The 19,867-nt window shown below is 38.5% G+C and overlaps 2 protein-coding genes across 8 annotated transcripts in view; one reads left to right on the plus strand and one right to left on the minus strand.

Moving 5' to 3' along the window:
- The window catches only part of BABAM2 (BRISC and BRCA1 A complex member 2), a 190,485-nt gene extending 174,035 nt beyond the window's left edge, over positions 1-16,450 (minus strand). For 5 of the 7 annotated variants that reach the window (XR_010997523.1, XR_010997522.1, XR_010997521.1 and 2 more), the window contains exons 1-2: positions 16,343-16,450; positions 12,849-13,008 (exon numbers count right to left, since the gene is read on the minus strand). Coding sequence is in view for 3 of the 7 variants with exons in the window: in XM_068185527.1 (XP_068041628.1) it covers positions 12,849-12,976 (128 nt within the window). In the remaining 4 variants the exon portion in view is untranslated. The remainder of the gene's footprint in view (positions 1-12,848; positions 13,009-16,342) is intronic. The other 2 variants (XM_068185526.1, XM_068185525.1) reach the window with 2 other exon arrangements.
- A 20-nt stretch (positions 16,451-16,470) lies between these two features.
- Positions 16,471-19,867, plus strand: part of RBKS (ribokinase) — a 72,816-nt gene continuing 69,419 nt past the window's right edge. The window contains exon 1 of the mRNA XM_068185530.1: positions 16,471-16,760. Coding sequence (XP_068041631.1) covers positions 16,486-16,760 — 275 coding nt within the window. The 5' untranslated portion in view covers positions 16,471-16,485. The remainder of the gene's footprint in view (positions 16,761-19,867) is intronic.

A 19,867-nucleotide genomic window follows, 5' to 3' on the forward strand; every position in this document is an offset into this window, starting at 1 on the left:
TTATCCAAAATTATGTTCTGTGACAACTGAAGGGATTAGAATGAAAAAAAAAAAGCACCAGTGTTTATTGCCTTAATCATGAAAGTAAGCAGATCGATGGTTAGATCCAAAAACTTAAAAAAAAAAACCACAAAAAACCAAACCCATCAAGACCTCTCTCCAAACCCACCAAGACCTCTCTCTGAACCCATTATTTTATATCCCAAAATTCCAGTCAGAGGCTTGTTTTTTATGCCACTCCTAAAATCTCTTGCTTAGAACCATATAAAACTATAGCAAACATTCAGAACTGCCAATAGAAGTCCAGTAGCTGTATAGGAAAATGAGTAATTTTATTTCTTCTTTCTTTGATTTGTGGTACAGGTGTAAGCCCAAATAGTCACATAAGATTTATATGATGACTATCATATTTACTGATTAAAATGTATGCAATGCATTTCGTCATTCTTCCTTCATAGATCACACAGAAGCTTTATTGCCTTTACTATCAGAAGACAAATCATCAGTGAATTTTGTTGTACAATAGCAAAGTAAAATTAGACTAAGAATTTTAGCCTCTATAATTTCAGGAATTTAATATTGACACTGCCTAACCTGAATAGTCAGAGATGCAAAAGCTTCCTTAATCTCATGATGCTTAGGCTGCTACACTCACTGTTCTTGAGGATCAGTACTTCATTGGAAAACAGACAACTATTTTTTGTTCACCAGACTCTTGGTGTAAAAGCCAAAAAAGCTTCACACTGTGTTAGAGACACCTCAATGGAGAACACAGCTAAAAACCAACACACGCACACACACACAAATAATAAGCAACTCCACAAAGTCAGTTCTGACCACTGGCTGTAATCCCAACCCCTCCCACTATACCTACGATATGTTTCCAACTGTTCCTGTATGTGTCGTATAAAGATACTGTTATGGGAGAAGGAGGTCAAGTTAATTTCATAATACAAGAGGCTAAGAAAGAATATTATTTTAGGAATTATGAGACACAGTTCAATCAGAGTTCCAGAGGCTGAAGGTTTTGCCAGCAAGAGTCAAATGCAGTTCAGAGGCAAAGACAGGTTGATTGTTTGTTACTAATAAGAGGCAGCAAACTCAAAATTCCACCCAAAACTCTTCCATGGCATTTTCTAAGAAAGGCACCTCAACGTTCAAATCTAGTAGAACAGCCTTTGTCGATGCCTTCAGATTTTATTTCCTCCAATTTTTGTAGAGGGAAATCTGCTCCAGTGTTCCTTGAAGACAGAGTATTTAATCTCATTTAATTAAGGCTTAATTGCAGAACTCACAACAGATGGGTATGCCATGTACAGAGGCATTAAGAATAATTAAAGTGTGTGGAGGATGGAGGTGAATAAAAGGAAGGCCAGCAGGTGACAGGTTTTCTGCAAGATCAGGAAACAGAAAAATGGTGAAAATCACATTTTAGAGCATTGACACTGATAACCAAACCCTGTATCAGGTGGTAGCTCCCCGCAGCATTGCACAAAGCTTTACAGGCTCCTACACAGTATTTAGAGTATTAAGCAGCTGCTCCTGAAAACAAACAGATCCAACTAAAATTCTGTCAACCAGGCAAAATTTGAAATGGGAGAGATGGCCTAGTCAACCAACTTCCTCCCTCTGTTTCCCTTATTTATAAAGACATATGTATTATGCATACTGGAGAGAGAGGTACTTGCTCTTAAAAGACTCACACCATTGCTTTTGGGAAATTAAAACAAAGTTACATTTAATCATTACTTAAAAGCATCTCTTAATTAAAATATTAAAATCAGAAAGTCAACTGTTAATTATTCAAAAAACTTCCCAGTAGAGAAACCCACTGTTTTCAGAAAACTCATTTGTACCCTATCCAGTTTCTTCAAACTTAGTATAAAATTAAACTATAGACAGACTACTTCAGGCATTGTAATAAAGATTATGACGATGTTTTTGCATCCTGATAGTATAGGTGATATTCCATAATTGCAACAGCATTTCAAAAAACAGTTATGATCTGGGAAATTCCAAAGTGCCTCCAGATATACCAACTTATCCTCAATAAAACCTTCATCTACTGTAAATGCTGATTTTCCTTTACATATGTTTATGTTTTCTTGTACGAAGTTCATTGCACTAACTGGAACTTCTAGAGAGCAGTGGGATGTGAGGCAAAACATATATACTAGGAAAACAACCCCTTACTTCCCTTCTGCACCTATAGAAATATTTGTATTTTTTAAAAGTAAAGTTCAAATAACTATTTAAAATCAATTCAGCTGCCAGCAACCTGCTTTCACTAGAAACACTACATAAGAGTATCTTATGCCTATCTTAGGAAAACAAATACAGCACTTGTATATTAACAGAAAATGTAGATTTTTTTTAAATGTGAGTGATTGCATCTGCATTGCCAAAGCAGATGTTACAGGTGGGAAGAGCTCTGGGACTTCTAGAACTACAAATCTCCTTCAGAGCTGCCTGAGTCTTGTGGCAGCAGTTCTGCAGTGGCCAAAGCACAACTTTAGCAAAACAGGTGCCTCTGCTGGAGGGAGACTCCACATGATTCTGGTATATTTTTAGCCCCAAACTCCCTGTTTGGGGAGCCCAGTAAGCCTAGTTAGGCTGGGTTTAGAACAGCTCTTTTCCAGTCACCATAGCAGGACAGGTTGGAAGGTGCTATCACAAAATAAACGTGAAGTACTACATCTACTGTACTTGCAAGTGGACTTGAAAGAACAGCTCTGAAATAATCTCAGAACTTACCCTTCATAAAATCTCTGCAGTTTGGGGTGGGAGATCATTATTACTGGGTCTCAGGGAGCTAATGATGATACTAATTAAGAAAAATAATTAAGCATTGACAAAATTTTCAACAAAACTTATTTTACAAACATGCTTTAGAAACATTGAAAATCAAACTGATTTCCTTTGTAAGCAAGATCTTTTATACTCTGGTAATTTCATGTAATTCTTTTTAAAGACTACACATGGCGCACATACACCTCAAAAGAATGAAATAGAAACAGAAAATGGAAATTTTAATGAGGGAATGATCAAAAATTGAACAGAAATAAAGACAATTGTGATGGGCCAACACTAATAACAAACACTCTAGTATAGTATGTTTAGGAAAATAAACTAGTGAATTTGCAGTATCATAAACTGTCACATGTTCACACAAGGAAATGCACTCCTTCATTATATTGTAAGACCAGCTGTCCCAAATTCTTGGAACTCATAAGCAAATTTTTAGTGAAGAGTATGAGGGAGTGGCAGATGCATCCTTTGGATTTACTTCATCTCCCTCCCCTCCTGACAGATTCAAACCATGTTTCAGCTTTTCACAGCTGCCATTCAATTATCTATTACTTTGCAATGAGCTACAACCTAATAACGTGTCACATGTTTTATTTCTACTGTTCACTAATGTGAACTCCATTTCTGGAGAAAGAAAAATAAAATCAGACAGGGAACATTTTTACTTTTAGATTACTCTAAAAGAGAACCATTCTTCACCAAGTATGAAATTACAGTCAATCAGCTGGAGTTTCATATCCTTTTAGTGTTCACAGAAAAAGCATACTCATACAGCACATCATAAAAGCTGAGCTATTATAAACATCAGCTTTAATAAGCCACATAGCATTGCTCACAATATTGGCTATAGTAGCCATAAAGACTCCCTATCCATTTTCTAAGCAATTTATTTCATTTTATTGGAAAATGCAGTTAACTGGTATCAGGGAAAAACCTCAAGGACTAAAATAATATCCCATGTTTATATATTTTCTCCCTTTAACAAACTAAATAAACAATAATGTGTGTCATCCCTTTTACTGTGGAGATGGGGATGGGGAGTTAGAACTATATGATCTTCAAGGTCCCTTCCAACCCAAACCATTCTATGATTCTATGGATATTAGGAGGGATCCAATGATTCTATGTCTTCTGCATTTCCCTTTCAAAGTTTTCTTCTAATTGCAGACTTTCAGATTTTTTGGTCACAAATGCCTATATTAATTGATTTCCTAATTTATAGACTCTCAGGAGAAATTTATTTTAATATGACAATGAATTCATTTCTTTGGATATGGAAGTTAGGTCAAGCAAAGATCGCCACATTTGGAACATAAATCCATAGTTTGCAGTCCCACACATATTCAAAAGGGCAACTTCAGATTAAGGATATTAATATAAAATATTACAAGACCAGAGACACAGCACAAAGCCACAAAGGCAACACCTGAATAAAAATATCAGTAGTTCTCCTATTTCTAGCATTATTTTATATCAATTACAACAATAAAGATATGTAGTAGACTAAAAAGATCAAAAGGCAAAGGAAATTCACAGGTAAAATTACAACAGACCACCCCATAGAACTGCACCTGCAGAAAGCAAGCCCCACATCGCTGCATGTTATATTTTCTCCAAAAGCCTCACTCTAGAACCCCTCAGCTCACCTTTTCTTTTTCTAATTTCTCATTCTCACATTAATTCTCACAGTTCACAGCCACCTCAGCAGTGCTAATGTTGTTTTCAAGATGACACCATAAAACATAAGATTAAGCATCACTCTCCCCATGGTCCCATCTAACTATACCTAAAGAAAGGGGTTCCATGTACATTTCTCTTGATGACAGTCAAAAAAATCCTCTTCTTCCCTTCAAATGCTTGTCCTTGCCCTCACTGTCCAGCTCTTGTTTTCTCCCAGTATCACAGCAGGAGCTAGGCTTGGCTCACCTCTTATCAGCCTCACAGGAACAGAAAACCTCATAGGACCTCCAGCAATGACAAGATTATTTAAAAGCACAGTCACCTTTTAGATCCCATTGAAAAAAGGGTCCAGTCTACCCTAAGTTCTTGTAAGTTTGAGTCCCCAGCCCACCACAGATGCCTTGACCTGCCTTTATGCCATTTCTAACACCTCTCCTACACCCCTAAGTTCTCCCCCTTTCTGCATCTATCTAATAAAACTGAATTTTGCCTATGCACAACAGGTTAAAACTAAAACAATGGAAGTCATATACACAGAAGACACTACACCACTAGAAATCTCTGAGGAAATTATTCCTTCTAAATGTCTTCATTGCCTGTTTGCAGTTGGCCTGAAACCATATCACTTTTATAGGGCTTAATTTAAGGCTTATGACTAACACTTATGGCAGCCTGGAAAACAGGACAGATAATCACCATCTATTAGTTCAAAAAATTCTCAGTACAGAAGAATTCTTAACAAAGAACATGAAACTATGTATTACTCACCCCCTCCCCACCCCAAAAAAAAAATCCATGGTTGAAATGCATGAAAAACCTATCAACTTTTACTGAAGAGACTGAAACCAACATTCTAAAGGAAGGAGTAGAAAAGAGAGAAATAAATAATATAAACTGGGAGACATTTTAAAAGGCTACTGGTAGCCCTAACTAGAAACAAGACCAATCGAATCAGGCTTTTCAAGTGAAAAAAGAACTGACCATCCAAACAGAACAGACGTTATTAAGTCATATTTTTGGTTTAAAAATATTATTTCAGTGATGCATACAGTGATGCACAGGAATCTGGGGTCAGGTTTTTTAGGCAATGTAAGCTTAGAGGGCATTTTCTTTGGTATCTTTCCTATAATGAAATTCTGCAATTTGCCCTAATTAACTCAGTTTTATCACTGCAATTCTTTAACTGTACAATAATAAAAATATTCAGTCCCAATGGTCTATTTTTATTCTTTCAGTCATATACAACAGATTACAGAGAAAAGAACCTGTGGCCTACACTGTGGTGTGGTTTGCCTCAGACACAAATTCCTTTCTCTCAGGAAAGACAAAATAAGCACATTACCTTTTATTGCCTTTTACTTTTTTCTGGATCAGTTAGGAGGCTTACTTACATCTCATGGACTGAACTTAGTATCTTCAATAAAGACATCAACATCAAGAGCAAACTGAACTCTGTTAGTTTACACATACAGCTCTTAATTATTCTTTTGAGATGCTCACTTTCAGTTAGACAAGAGCTGTTTCAAAGAATGTCTACACTGGCAGTGCAATGCCATGTAAATGCCTAAGATTGTATATCAAGAAACAGATTAAAAATAATTATTACATTTCATAATTCATTCTTATTCTGCACACTGAAGATCATTCTTCAACACTGTTGCATACTGGTCTGTCAGGATAAAGCCTCTGATCACCTCCTATGCTTTTAAAGTCCCTAATCTCATCAGACAATGTCTGCAACAGAAAAGCTAAAACAAAAATTCATATTATTTTGCTTTGGTTTCATCACAAGTGTACCTTAGCTTTTTAATGTTATGCCACATATACATGCAAGCATATGAGAGAATCATGCCTACAACGAATAACCGCATGTGTAAGACTGGAGGAATTTACTGACCACCTATCCAGGAAAGTATTCTTCTTTACTAATGGGATGGGGAAAAAAAAAAAAAGTGAGTTGTTCTTACCTTCTGGTGAAATGCAATATGCATCCAAGACACATGGCATGCTAGAGATCTGTTCAATTCATATTAAACAAATGCAAGTATTTGGAAGTGAAGAAATTGGTCTGAATACCAAACATTAGAATTTAGTTGTCTTTATAACAAAAAATAAAGTCTTAGGAATTTTTTCCCCTGTAGTGATGCAAAATGCAAAGATATAACAGGCATCTGTTACAACAGAAAGACCTGGGCATAGACCTACACTAACACAAGCCCCATTTTCAAGAAACATTCAATGAATTCCCAACATATGGATACCAAAACCACATTTAAACATCTTGTTAAGGTACACCTTTCCAACAGCATTTGGCACACTATTGGTACCACATCATATGATGCTCTCTTTACACAGAAAAGAAACAGTTGTATCAAATAGTTTATTCTCATTTTTATTAAATGATAATTGTGATAAACACCACATTTACCTTCTGCAAGGCCAAAAAGAGCAAGTTATTCACTGTCCCCATCTAAAAATACCAGCAAAGACATATTGTGCTGTATTTAAACTGAAAATAATCTCAGGAAAATGTATATAGTCTTTTCAATGAGACTCCAAGTTACTGCAATTATCTAGTGATACCTTTACTTTTTAAAATCCTTTCTTTCCTCATAGCACTTGAAACTGACAAACACAAACTTTTTTTATTCTGACCAATTTCAAGCACCTTGTTTAAAACTGGTGTAAAAAGAATGCCAAACATTGTGGAGATTATTTATAAAACCATTGCCAAATGTATGCCCTACACTTTGACCTTTTACCAGACAGACATTTTGCCTTTGTTTTTTCCATCATTTAGAAACAAATGCAGGAGAGTGCAACCTTGGAGACAGTCAAGTCTTTTTTAACAGCACAGAAAAACTGCTGTTCAAAGTTCCAAGTGCTGCTCCACAGCTCTCTCAAACTGTCCCATCAGAACTTCAGTCTTTTACTTGAGAGATAAACTTCTAGTGGTAAGATGCTCTGCAGTGAAGAACTGTATTTGGCATCAGAACCTGGAATGAAATAACCTACTTTGTGAAAAGGTAACAGTTCACGACTTATCCAATACAGCAGTAAAGGACTCATAAGACCACACCTCTTAGAAACTGCCACATCCTTTCAAGCACACATTTTACAAAAAACATAGCTATTTTTTGAAAGAGGTTTTCACAGCACTTGTGTTCAGAAGAGTCAGATTCATTAAACTTTATACATAAACAAAACAAACACGTTTAAAAAATTACCTACAGACACCAACGTGAATGATGGCTATGAACCTTCCTCAAGTAACTGAAGTAGAATCTTTCATTTCAAATTAATCAAAAGCGAAAGACCAAGGCAAAGCTTTAAATAAGTGCTACAGTACTATAATAGTATTTCACAGCTAAAATCAACATTATTTCACAAAATATGCACATAAAAATGCACATTTACTTTAAAAAGGGAAATGCCTAAAAGAAAGGGAAATACCAAAGCATAATGCAGTCTACTTGATAACAGAAAAAAAGTAAATCATCACTGCTTCCTAGGAAGCAGGGCAATAAAGTTATAAATACCTTATCACAGCTTGATAATAAATTTTTATGTTGAAATTTACTCCAGAAAGAATTACATTCTTTTGACCACTCTTCATATAGGTTTCTTTCAGGAACATAACTACTTGCACACATAGCTCAATATCAAGCAGAGAGGCAGAAACAAATAGTGAATAAGACAATCAAAAAGAACAAAATATTAATATGGTTTACTACAACCACTTACATAAAAATTCCACAGTTAATCTTCTCATAAATATGGAATAAGTATGAAAGTATGAAATTTTAAATTTTGCTATGAGTGGATATCTAAAAAAATAGAATCTTAATATATGCAGCTTTAAATTAATTTTGAAATTTTGCCTGGTGAAACACATCAAAGTAATTAAAAAAAACAAAATCAAGTTTGTTGAGTAAGAAGAACAGGCTTGCAGCATAATTTGAAGCTCAAGCATGGGCCCTGATAAACAGCTGTAGGGGAAAAAAGAGTTCTCAAAGGCAATGACCACCACAACTATGTCTTTCACTCTTGTAATGCACCATAGGAAAAGCAGCAGTCTCTTAAATAACTGGTTTCTACATTATACAACAATTAAACACCCTTCACATAGGAAAATATCCTCTATTTCTAAATCTACATAATAATCACTTTTCCCTATTCAACATCTTTCCCATGATTATATGTGTAAATGCTAAGAAAAATGCCTCAGCCACAATTCAGTTGGTTATGAGTAGATTATAATATCTAATTAAGATGGGTCAGTATTTCAAAGAGACACTAGTAGAGATTGACTGAATGATACAATAAATGTCATTGACTCAAGTGGCAGCAGTATTTTCTTTGGGTCTAGAACAAAGTAATATCCTATGCAAGAGTTAAATATGCTTTCATCCACTCTGTCATCTTGAAGAATGTCTTTTATCAATGCAACAGAGACGCCTGCCAGGGTTTTCTTATCACCAGAATCAATGCTGCTTAAGGTGCTATATTTCAGACATGACCCTATGCCCCAGTTCTACTTTTGTTCACTGGGGGCCCTATTTACAAGAAAAGTTGGTCACCTAACCTTTTATTAGTATTTCCGTTGTGGAGTCTCTTTCTTTTCTGTTATGCCATATTACTGAGCTCCATTCAGGGGTCTGCATCAACAGAGGCCATATAAATTCTATAAATAGTACTTGGTTCTGAATATCCTAATCATAGATGTAAATATATGTGTCTTATGAGACTGGTACTGTCTAATAAGTTTGTAAAACACACAGACATTATGAAACTGTAACATATTATTATAAAACATTTACATACTCAAAGACTGCAAAACAATAGGATTTCCTTACTATGACATATTTCCCTCCCACACTTGAAAGCAAAGCAAATTAACATATCATCATACTTCATACATCTAACATCAGCTCTTTAATACAGTTTATAAAACACAACAAAAGTTGTCAATCTCAGCAATAAGTCAGAATAAGTGCAAAACAACTTCCTTACTAAAACTGACATATGGATTGACTTTTCAAATGATTAAAGGCTTAATATGCTTGCCGTTTACAAATCAAAATCAACTGATGTGATAGGCTAAAATCTGGTACTCGATCTTCTACTGGTGAAACAGAAAGGAAATACTTTCCACTTCTGAGAATGTCAAAACCAAGGCTCTGAGTGGGCAAAGTCTTAGAAGTACTACTGTGTTCAGTATGTTACCATCATTTCTTGCTAACCACAGCCATCCTGTTTCTAAAATCTAAGAAATGAGAATGGATGGATACTCCAGTTCGAACATTTTATTTTGCTATACATTGTAAAGCACTGGTTCATTAGGGAAGGGATGTAACAACAGTAACTCCTATTTTCTCTAAGAGTAACAGTATGGTATGTGACAGTGGAGCAACCATATAGCTCCTCCCCAGAAGCTTACAGATGCTTCTGTTTTCAAAATAAATAGCTATTGAGATGATTACCTTAACTATTATAAGATTTTAAAGGTTACAGTAAAATGGTATATATTTATTACTAAAAATCTTCCACATAACACAGTAGTTAAAGCAGAAAATATTTGCATGTTCTGCAATAAATTCAAGCTAGCCTGGGGTTTTATCAGCCTAGACTAGTGTGTGTACAACCCCTGTCATGTGTGAATAAATGTACAATCACTATTCAAAAGCAAAGTTTCTGAACTTGGTACTACCAAGTGGTCGTACTCATTTGTGAACAAGAACTGCTTTTTATCTAACTTCAAACATTTAATCTAAACCTGCCTGGTTCCACTTTCTAAGTTTAAAGTCTGATTTCAACCCGTTGAAATTGAAGGGAGTTTTGCAATTGATATCCTGAACTTCATCCCATTTCTCTAAAAACAGTTCTCCTCATTTTCTTCCCATTTATGTCCAACTTCAATGGCCTCACAGCTCTGTTTCTTCATGTTGATATCACCTACATTTGCCTCTTCTGATTATTCTGTCTGCATTATTTTGTTTCCTTTTAAAAAGCGTAATAAAAGTGAAAGTATATAGGGGTTTGGATCATCTCGTGATGTGAGCACAGGTGAGGGGAGTAGACCAATGACCTTCAATTCATTTTTGAACTCTCAAAGCCCTACAAAATTTTCCTCTACAGTCAGTATGAAGCAACAAATTTAAATCTACTAACAGGGCTGTGGGTTAGGGATTTTGCTATTTATCAGCTGACATGAGACTCTGAGAAACAGTCTATGGAGTGTCAAAAAACTCCTGTATCAAGGTTAAAGACCACTGAACTAGATCCTGAGTTATAGAAGGCACATCTCTGTTATACTGTGATTCATACGTAGTATGGTAAGTAATTTGCACTGTTCACCAGTTCAGCGACAGCATAAAGCACTAAATCATGAGAATTTTGTATTTCCATATTGACACATGAATTCAAAATTTTCTGTTATAAATAACCAACAATTTATTTGTAACAAACAAAAATCCTTCCTACAAACACATGCATGAAATTTACATTTCAAAGCAATTTCAAGCAATTGTTAATTAATTCTGTTTACAGCAATGGTTTTAAGAAACTAGTTGTACCAAAGAAAGAAAACCTTCAAAATAATTCTGAAATAAATGAAGAATCTTGCTTATCCTGACTCCATCTCCTAACAACCTCAAGCTAAAATAAAGACTCAACAAAAAGAATGAGGTTTATGCTTATGTTCCTGAAAAAGGAAAAAAGTATTTCTAACACATGCATTTAGAAGGGCCAGGGTCTTTAAAGATATGAGACAACATCTGTCAGGTGCTGTACTTGTGTGTAAACTCCACATTAACAGAGTTACTATACAATTTGAATCACTGAGTTTGAGTGACAGGTGCAGCTGCTGGCAGCTTTTAGTTTTTTAAAGAATAATCTCCTGGAAAACACTCAGGTTTTAACAAAGTAAATATGAGATCTTCTTGGCAACATCAGTGGCCAAAAACTTTAGACACCTATTAAAAATACCAGTGAAAAGAGTCAGCTAGAAAATACCGTTTTTTATTATTTTAATCTCTGACTTTAAAGACAGGCAGCATAATCATTCAGTGGGTAGAGAGCAAACCCCTTAGCTACCTCCCAACAAATAGTTGTGTTTTCTCTCTACTTTTCTTTGTATTCCTTTCTCTTAGACTTCAATTGGAAAAATAGAAGAGCTCCCATCACAGCTTTCTTAGAAGACTAGTTCAAGGGAAAGCAAGATCTAGCATGAAATGACAGCAGCAGATGCAGAAATGCTCAGCCTGTCTCATGTAATTTGCAAGCCTAAATGTCAAGCCAGTCACCACTAATAACAAAGTCATGGCTTCTTCGACCTCCACGTAAATTCTGTACTCTGTCCCAGCACCTGACAGGGAGGGAATGGTTCCTTTCAAACTAATCCCAGAATGCAAACCTCATTCCTGAAAAGGCATTGTTACAACCAGAAAAGCACCTCCAAAGCTTTTCATGAAAATATAATAAAACAGCCTTCAGAAGCACATTAAACAAAGTTTTCAGCAGAACTGCATTTTAAACAACGGTGATTTGTGGTGCTTCTGACCATCTTTTGTTATTTTTATTATGCTATCATTCAAAACGACACACAAAGCAGTAGTTTGTACAAACAAGATGATTTGTGCATCTAAAGCAAAAGTAATTTCAGTCTCTGAGCTCCTGTAGCAAAAAAAAAAAAAAAAACAAAAAAAAACTGAATCAAAAAGATGCTGTTAGATGCCCAACTCTATAAGAATAAAGCAATTTCTGACATGTATCATCTAAACATTTCTCTCTCCTCATGTATTATTCACAGAGGTTATATACCAAAGTCTGTTTGCATATGCAAATCCCAAAATTCTATTACTATCTGAAAACTAATCTGAACGCTTCTAGAATCAAAAATAAAAGGAGCAGCTTCGCTTATTTCAAACACTTGGCCCTATAGCCACTTGATGTACTGAACTTGAGGGAGGCCAGATAAAGGAAAAGTTACTTTTTCTTCTGGTTTGGCATATTCATGACTACAGGTAAGATCACACAAATTTGTCCTTCAACTTTTGGTATAGAGAGAAGACTGACTAAGCAAGTGATAAACAACAGAAAAAGTGTTTGTAACTATCTCACTGCTGAAAACCAGCACTATCAAGTGGCAGCAATGCAAGTGTCTTAACAAGATTATTATTGCCAAAAATATGACAAATTTAGTCTCCCAAACTACAAAATGGTAGCAAGACAAAAAACAATGTAGCTAGTATGTCAACTCCAGGTGTGTTCAAAATGCTTAAACACATGAACCTAATGAAACTCAGTTCTGAAAAGACAACTGTGAGGGGTTGGGTGCTCTTTTTAAATGAGGAACTCACCCAGACTTCAAGTCTGTAATCCGTAAGCAATTAGTAGCATCTAGTCCTACTTTTCCATTCCTGACCACACTGGAAATGAAGGGTGAAAGTGCTGGAGAAATTCTGTTCAAGGCCACTTCAGGTGACATTTTATTATGTTCCTCCTTCCTTTTGTCTTGAGCTGCAAAGGGAGAAAATAAAATTTAAAAATTATCTGCTTATTTGATGTAGATTCACGTGTACTTTGCAAACATCGACAGAAAAAAAGCTAAGCATGCAAAAGATCAGGATTGTAGAGTAACAGAACTGTACACAGGTTTATAGAGAAAAAATAAACACAGGTGGTTATTTTCCTCCCACCTCTGCAACATTCAATGAACTCTGTTTATTCAGTAGAAACATAAAACCGGAATTATGTCCTAGGCGCTTTTAATTAAGGCCCTATGCCTCTGAAAAAGAGGCATAAAATTGAGGGCCACTCTGACACTTCCCCGCCTAGTACTTCTTGTGGGCATTCCCAGTCCGTCTGTAATTGACAAGTCACACTTGTTCTGCTTCCCCTGAAATCAGTGGAACTTACATTAACTGCAATGGGCCCAGGGGTTTGATACCTCTCAGTATTCTCACCTGCAATTTCCAAGAGCACTAGTGTGCTCACTGATAATCAGTATTACTTTTATACTACTTCATTAGGTGGCAATTTATAGAACCTCATGATGCCTTTTAAAAGCTACCACTGCTTCTCTTTCAGTGGTATCACCGCACTCGTTGAAAGGCATCCTAATCTTCATGTAACAGATCAGGAAGATGATGTACACACATTTTAAGCACAACTTGTTCAGAACTGCTTGCAATTGAATGACCTTATGTTAAATCAATTAGGCCAATAATTTAGCACACTTAAGTAACCTGTTGCTTTCTAGATGAAATGCAGAAACTGAGCATACACACATTTTAAGTCATTGCACCACAAAAAGATTACAGTACGTGGACAACAACAGACTGTGGTAGGAGAAGTGGGAAAAAAGAAGGGTAACCAACCTATTAAAATGTTGATGTATTTGATCCCATTCTAAGGCACAGAGCTTCACATGAAAATTAACTGAACTTGGTAGTTTTGGAAAATAAGGCTATAAATGACTAAAGATAACATGAACTTGCCACTGATAAATGAGACAGAAGAGTTCATACATAAATCCTCAGCATTCAAAAATATTTTTAAAAATAGCATTTAATTGAAAAACACTAATACACACAGCAGTCACTTTCTTAAAAATGCTGCATATGGACTGCTGTATTAGTAAGTGTTCTATAACAAGAGTGTGAACAACTCATGGCAATAATTGCAATTTTCTGTTGTTTCTCACACTCAGTTTACAAGCATTAATTAGTAACTAATGGATATTCTGCAGAATCTACTACATCTCTGTAACTGGGAGCAACATTAAATTTCACATTCTGTTCTCATGAAAGCCATTCACACTGGAGTAGCAGGAAGCAACATTACATGTTTGTCCTAGATATCCAGAATGTATCTTAATAAAGCAAAGGCTAGGCACTCTGAGGCAAACTGAAAGACTAATAAAGTAAGACTTCCTAAAAACAGTAATTATCTTTAATATACTGGCTCCTGCATTTTATGGCAGTGAAGAAGCTGAAGACTATGTATCCATGCCCTAACACATAATGTGTTCTCATATATGATTTGTTTAATTGACAATGGAACAACCTAAGTTTGTTTAGCAAACACCTACAGCAATTTAAGATACTACCTCCAGTTTGCTACTTTTCTACTAAAAATTTCTGCCCACTCACCTTTATTCTTCCTCAGAGGGACTGAGAAAACACAAGCCCATTCTTGATATATTTCAATGCAAAGGCCAGTGGCTTAGACTGAACTACTAATAAAAATTAGTTTAAGCACTTTGCACAAGAGTGATTACAACAGGGCACATACTTCCAGCCCTGCTGCAGGGAAGAGTAATTTCAAGCAGGGACCAGCTGGACTGATGAAGTTAAGAACTTCTAAAATCATGAGAACATGCTGAAAAATAAGGTATCCTTCTAGCAATCCTGAAGTTATACATGAAGATCACAGAATTGGTTCTGATAATGACACATTTTAAGGGAACTGTAAGTGTTATGAAGATGAAATTGAGAGATGTGATACACCTGGTGATCACAGTTCACCAGATGCACCTCCCAAAATGAACTTTAAAATGAGATTCCTTATCTTTCTGTTAATAAAATTTGCAGATATTGTCAAAACAAGATTTAAATGACTATTAGGCATTTTTCTGTATTTTATTGCATCGTTTTTTAAAATCACAGTACCTTCTATTTAACAAGCCAGATACACAATACTTAAAGGGTTGCTATCAAGTAAACTCACCGATTTATTTTGTAAACAAAGGGCTTTACAAACTAGAACACAATTTGTACCATTTCCCTAAGTTTCAGTTGTCATATACATTGTTTTTCTACAGCGTAAGTTTCCCACAGTTCTGGAAACTGAACACAAACAAACTCAGGGGAATTAAGAAAAACAAAATTCACTGGACTGTTTCCCTCCCAAAACAAAACCTTGGAAAGAAGCAAACAAACTAATAGTTGAATCCTCTCAGATTCAGCTGGCTATCACTCTGACTTCGGTATAATGTTACACAGGCGTCACAGTAACCATGAAGTCCCGGGCACTGCTTTGGGCACCGGAGAGTCAGGATACAAGATACTCTGTCTTTCCACCACCGGCCATAACATAATGAGGATTACGAGAAGATTTTAAAAAGGAAAAGGTGAATATTGTGATGGAAACCTGGAAGCGTGACAGAACCTCTCCTGTCTAACCCTCTTGGCGTAGCCATCGGCAAGCTGGTTTTCACTTTGGGGGCGGGTGGCAGGGAGTTGTGTCTGTGTGTGAGTGGGGAAAGGACCCACGACCGCCGCCTCCTGCAGCCATGCCCGAACACATCCATGGAATGCGATCAGCAATGTGGATCTGCAGAGCCCCGGGTGAACAACGAAGTTTCCTAAGCCCTGGCACGGAAGAACGCCCAGAATCCCAGAATAGGTAAGGCTGGAAAGGACCACAGCGGGTCACCTAGACCAACCTCCCTGCTCAGGCAGGGTCATCCTGAAGCACATGGCACAGAATTATGTCCAGGCAGTTCTTGAGTCTCTCCAGTGATGGAGACTCCGCACCCTCTTTGGACAATCTGATGCAGTGCTCGGTCACCCACAAAGTAAAGAAGCTCTTCGCCACATTCAGGGGGAACTTTCCGTCCATCCACTCCCGTTCTGGGCTGACCCTGGCCAAGCCCCGCTCCCTCCCCAGCTGGTGCCGCCACCCGCGGCGCTACGCCCGCCCCGCCCCAGCGGCGGTGCTAACGCCAGCCTCCGCCAGCTCCCCTTCCGCCCACAGCTGGCCCGGGAAGGGCTGTCGCGTTGCTCGCTCCCTCCCGCTCTCCCTGCCCGGCTCGATCGCCCTATCCCACCCGTCCCTGCCCCGCCATTACCTACGGCGGCCGGAACTCGCCGCTTGGCAACGGCGTGCGCGCCCCCGCCCCGCCGCGCACCGTGCGCGCCGCCGCTCCCACCCGGGCCGAAGGGGTCTTCACCGGCCCAGTATTGGTGTCCGCCGCAAGTGCCTGTGCGGGCCATGCCGCCGCGTGGGCCGTGGGGCGGCGGTTCGGCCGCGGCCGGAGCGGCGCGGGACAGAGGGGAAGGGGAAGGGGGAGGGGGCGGTCGTGGCAGCAGGCGTTCGGCGGGGACAGCCCCGCCGGGCGAAGGTCCCCGCGGGCAGCCCGTTGCCCATGGTAACCCGAAAAGCCGCGGCGGGGCCCGGGGCGGGTCAGGGTCAGGGTCCAAGGGCTGCTCCGGCGCCATGGCTGCGGAGATTGTGGTGGTGGGATCCTGTATGACCGACCTGGTCAGGTTAGTACCGGGTGGGGGTTTTCTGCCCGCACTGGGCAGAGCGACCCTGAGGTTATGGGAGCGCAGGGCGTCATGGTGCCCAGGGAACAGGGCAAGCACGCCGGGCCTCCTCGGGCTAGGCCGGGCCGGGATGCGCCCCGGGCCGAATCAAGCGGTGTCACGTCTCTTCCCGGGCCGGGATGGCAGAAGCGGGGTCGGCGCCCGAGCGGAGCGCTCGGACCCGGGCAGAGGGAATCGCGGCTGCGGCAAAGGACTGGGCACAGACACAGATTGCTCAGAGGGGTTGTGGAGACGTTCAAGAACGGTCTGGATGCACCCCTGTGCCATGTTACCTGGGATGACCCTGCTTGAGCCGGGAGGCTGGACCAGGTGACCCGCTGTGGTCGCTTCCAGACTTACCCATTCTGGGATTCTGAGACTCTGTGAAGGGGGGCGGCTGCGCCCGGGTGATGTCAGCTGCAAATAGTACTTTGAAATAAGAGTGTGGGAACGAGGAGAGGTTTGAACGTGTTGTGTGCCGGAGCTTTGATCAGCTGTGTGTGACTGAAGAGAGGAGAGGCTTGGGTTTGTGTTTTCAGCTGCGCCGGGTGGGTAGGTGTTGGCCTTGGTCAGGGAAGCAGCGTTCCCTAGGCACCCGCACGGGAAACCTGGAACTCTGATACTCGTTATCAGCAGAGGAGTCTGACACGATTTTATGAAAGTAAATCCAGCTGGTCCACCATAACACATTTTCAGTTTAAAGCACACTTGTCTCCACTGGAAAAGTGAGAAAGTAAGGTTAATATTGCAAAAAAACCAAAGTTAGCTCCATGAATCAATAGGTTGTAAGTTGATTACTTGCATACAACATTTTGTGTGACACTTGGAAATGAGATTGAAGGAGAGGGGGAGAGAGGGAGGCCCTCCCAAGGTATTCATATCCAAATATATCAAGAAGTGCATATTGGAAGCCCTCAAAAAATTTAGCAGCTCTGAACTGCAAAGCTATTTTTTTAATTATTTAAAAAGTTTTTAAAATTAATATGTTAATTTTAAATAAATCTTTATTTGTTTTCTGAGCATTTTGTTTTTTAAATTAAATACTTGGGTCTCATTGTCTTTTTTTCTTCTTCTTTGTACATAGGTAAGGTTTGAGAACTTCTTTGAAAAACTGAAGTACAGAAGTTCATGAAAGCTCTTGGTTCCAGTAGCCCTGGCTTTGTAGTCAGTACTAAATAACAGGAGAATTCAAGCGAAATTCACGATGCAAATTCTAACCTGAACTGGCTGGCCTTGTCAGTCCCAGTAAACTTGGAAAACAGTCTTTGATTTGTACTATTTTAAACACATCTCCATACTCTATATGCAGACTTTATTAAAATAAGATTTAAAGTGTATGTATCTGGACTGCATCACCTTGTCCTGCTCAGAATTCTGCAGTAAAAAAAAAAAATCAACAGGCAATTATACCAAAGCCTGTGGGTCAAGAAAGAGCAGAACACATGATTAGAGGAATATGCTGAGGAGTGAATATTGCTTAGGCATAGACTTGTGTTGCAGAAATGATGAAGCCCCTTAAATAATCATAGAACCTGTGTCAGAAAGACTTAATGTTCTGTGTAATTTGCCGAACACACTGGCAGCTTTCCAAGGAGAATAGTTGTCTTGTAAGTCAGAGTAAGAACTGTGGAACTGATCTTGATGTTATGTGTGAATGAGCTCTCAGATGCTTATGACGTTGCACTGAAATGTAAAACTTGGTGCTCTAACCTCAAGACATTCCTTTTCCTGTCTGTCTAAAATGTGGGGGGAAAAGTAGTAATAAAATTGCCAGTTTAAGCACTGCTGACAACTGCAGCTTTGGGCGGCTTTTCTTGACACTTAAACAAACAAACAAGAAAACTTCTTACTCTTTTTTTTTAATTTTTTTTTTGACTGCATGTTTGATATTATAAAAATGCAGTAATTTATTTGAAGGCATATTAACTGTCCATACTGTAACCAGAAATTACACTATGGGCTGGAGTGACAGATGCTGTTACACTGAGATTAAATGGCTGAAGAAAAGCCATTTCACTTTTCAATCAGCTGAGGGGGTTTCTTAAAGTGTACAAATGCGATCACAAGTACATTTCTGACACCATTATTAGCCTCTGCTTTAAGTAGCATTGAAAGGGCTTTTTATAAGTGATAAGCTAATCAGCTTCAGTTGAAAAAGAAGGGATGGCTTCATTCTTTCTGTTACTAGCATAGAACTTCAGGCACTTAATAAAATAAGAAGAACAGTGTGTTTAAATTCAGCTGGCAAGAGTTTAATCTGACCAAAATTTCCATGTGGTACCTATGCAGACATTGTTTAAATGTATCCTGGGGTAGGAAAATCTAGGTAAAATTACTGGAAAGTACTAAGCAGTAGGCCTGATTGTGCCTAGGTGGAACAGAAAACTATAAACAAGCTTTATGAAATATAAAAATTGTCAGGTTAGGGTTAGGATTAGATTCCAGGAGCATAACTCTTGACTGTCTTTGTATATGGGATTTAGCGGGGGCTGCATATTCTGGATTTAAAGCTAGGGTTCATTTCAGCTGGAATGAAGGAGCATCAGGGTTTTGTGAGTTTGTCATTTGTGCTGATGTTTCAGTTTATAAAAGACATGGACAAGAGTGATTATGTTAAATGCCTATCACTCATTTGGAGGAGCCTGAATAAGTTTGTGAGTTACACAGCGAAAGCCAGATGCATTTTTGTATACATTGTGTTTAATGGGCATATTCTCTACTCAACACTAAAGCCTATCTTTCTTAGAAGGTAATAATATTAATTGAGACTCTTCCAGAGCTAGACAATGCTGTGTTATAACTCAAACTGGTAAAATACCCCGTTGGCCCTTTAGGACACAACCTTGGCCCTCTGACTGGAGAGCTAGAAGCTCAGGGACAGACTTGAAATGGTAGTGGCAGACTTTAAATGTTAAACATTCTGATGTCTGTAAAGGCAAGGTACCAAAAAGCTTCAAGTCAGCACTGGACATATGGTAGCCAGATACACCATGAAAAAAAAATAAGCATATAATGGTTTTACTCAGTACAGTAAACTAATGAGTTAAAGGAGTGTAACCTCTGTGTGA

The sequence above is a fragment of the Anomalospiza imberbis genome, chromosome 3, assembly GCF_031753505.1.
Source record: "Anomalospiza imberbis isolate Cuckoo-Finch-1a 21T00152 chromosome 3, ASM3175350v1, whole genome shotgun sequence".
NCBI lineage: Eukaryota > Metazoa > Chordata > Aves > Passeriformes > Viduidae > Anomalospiza > Anomalospiza imberbis.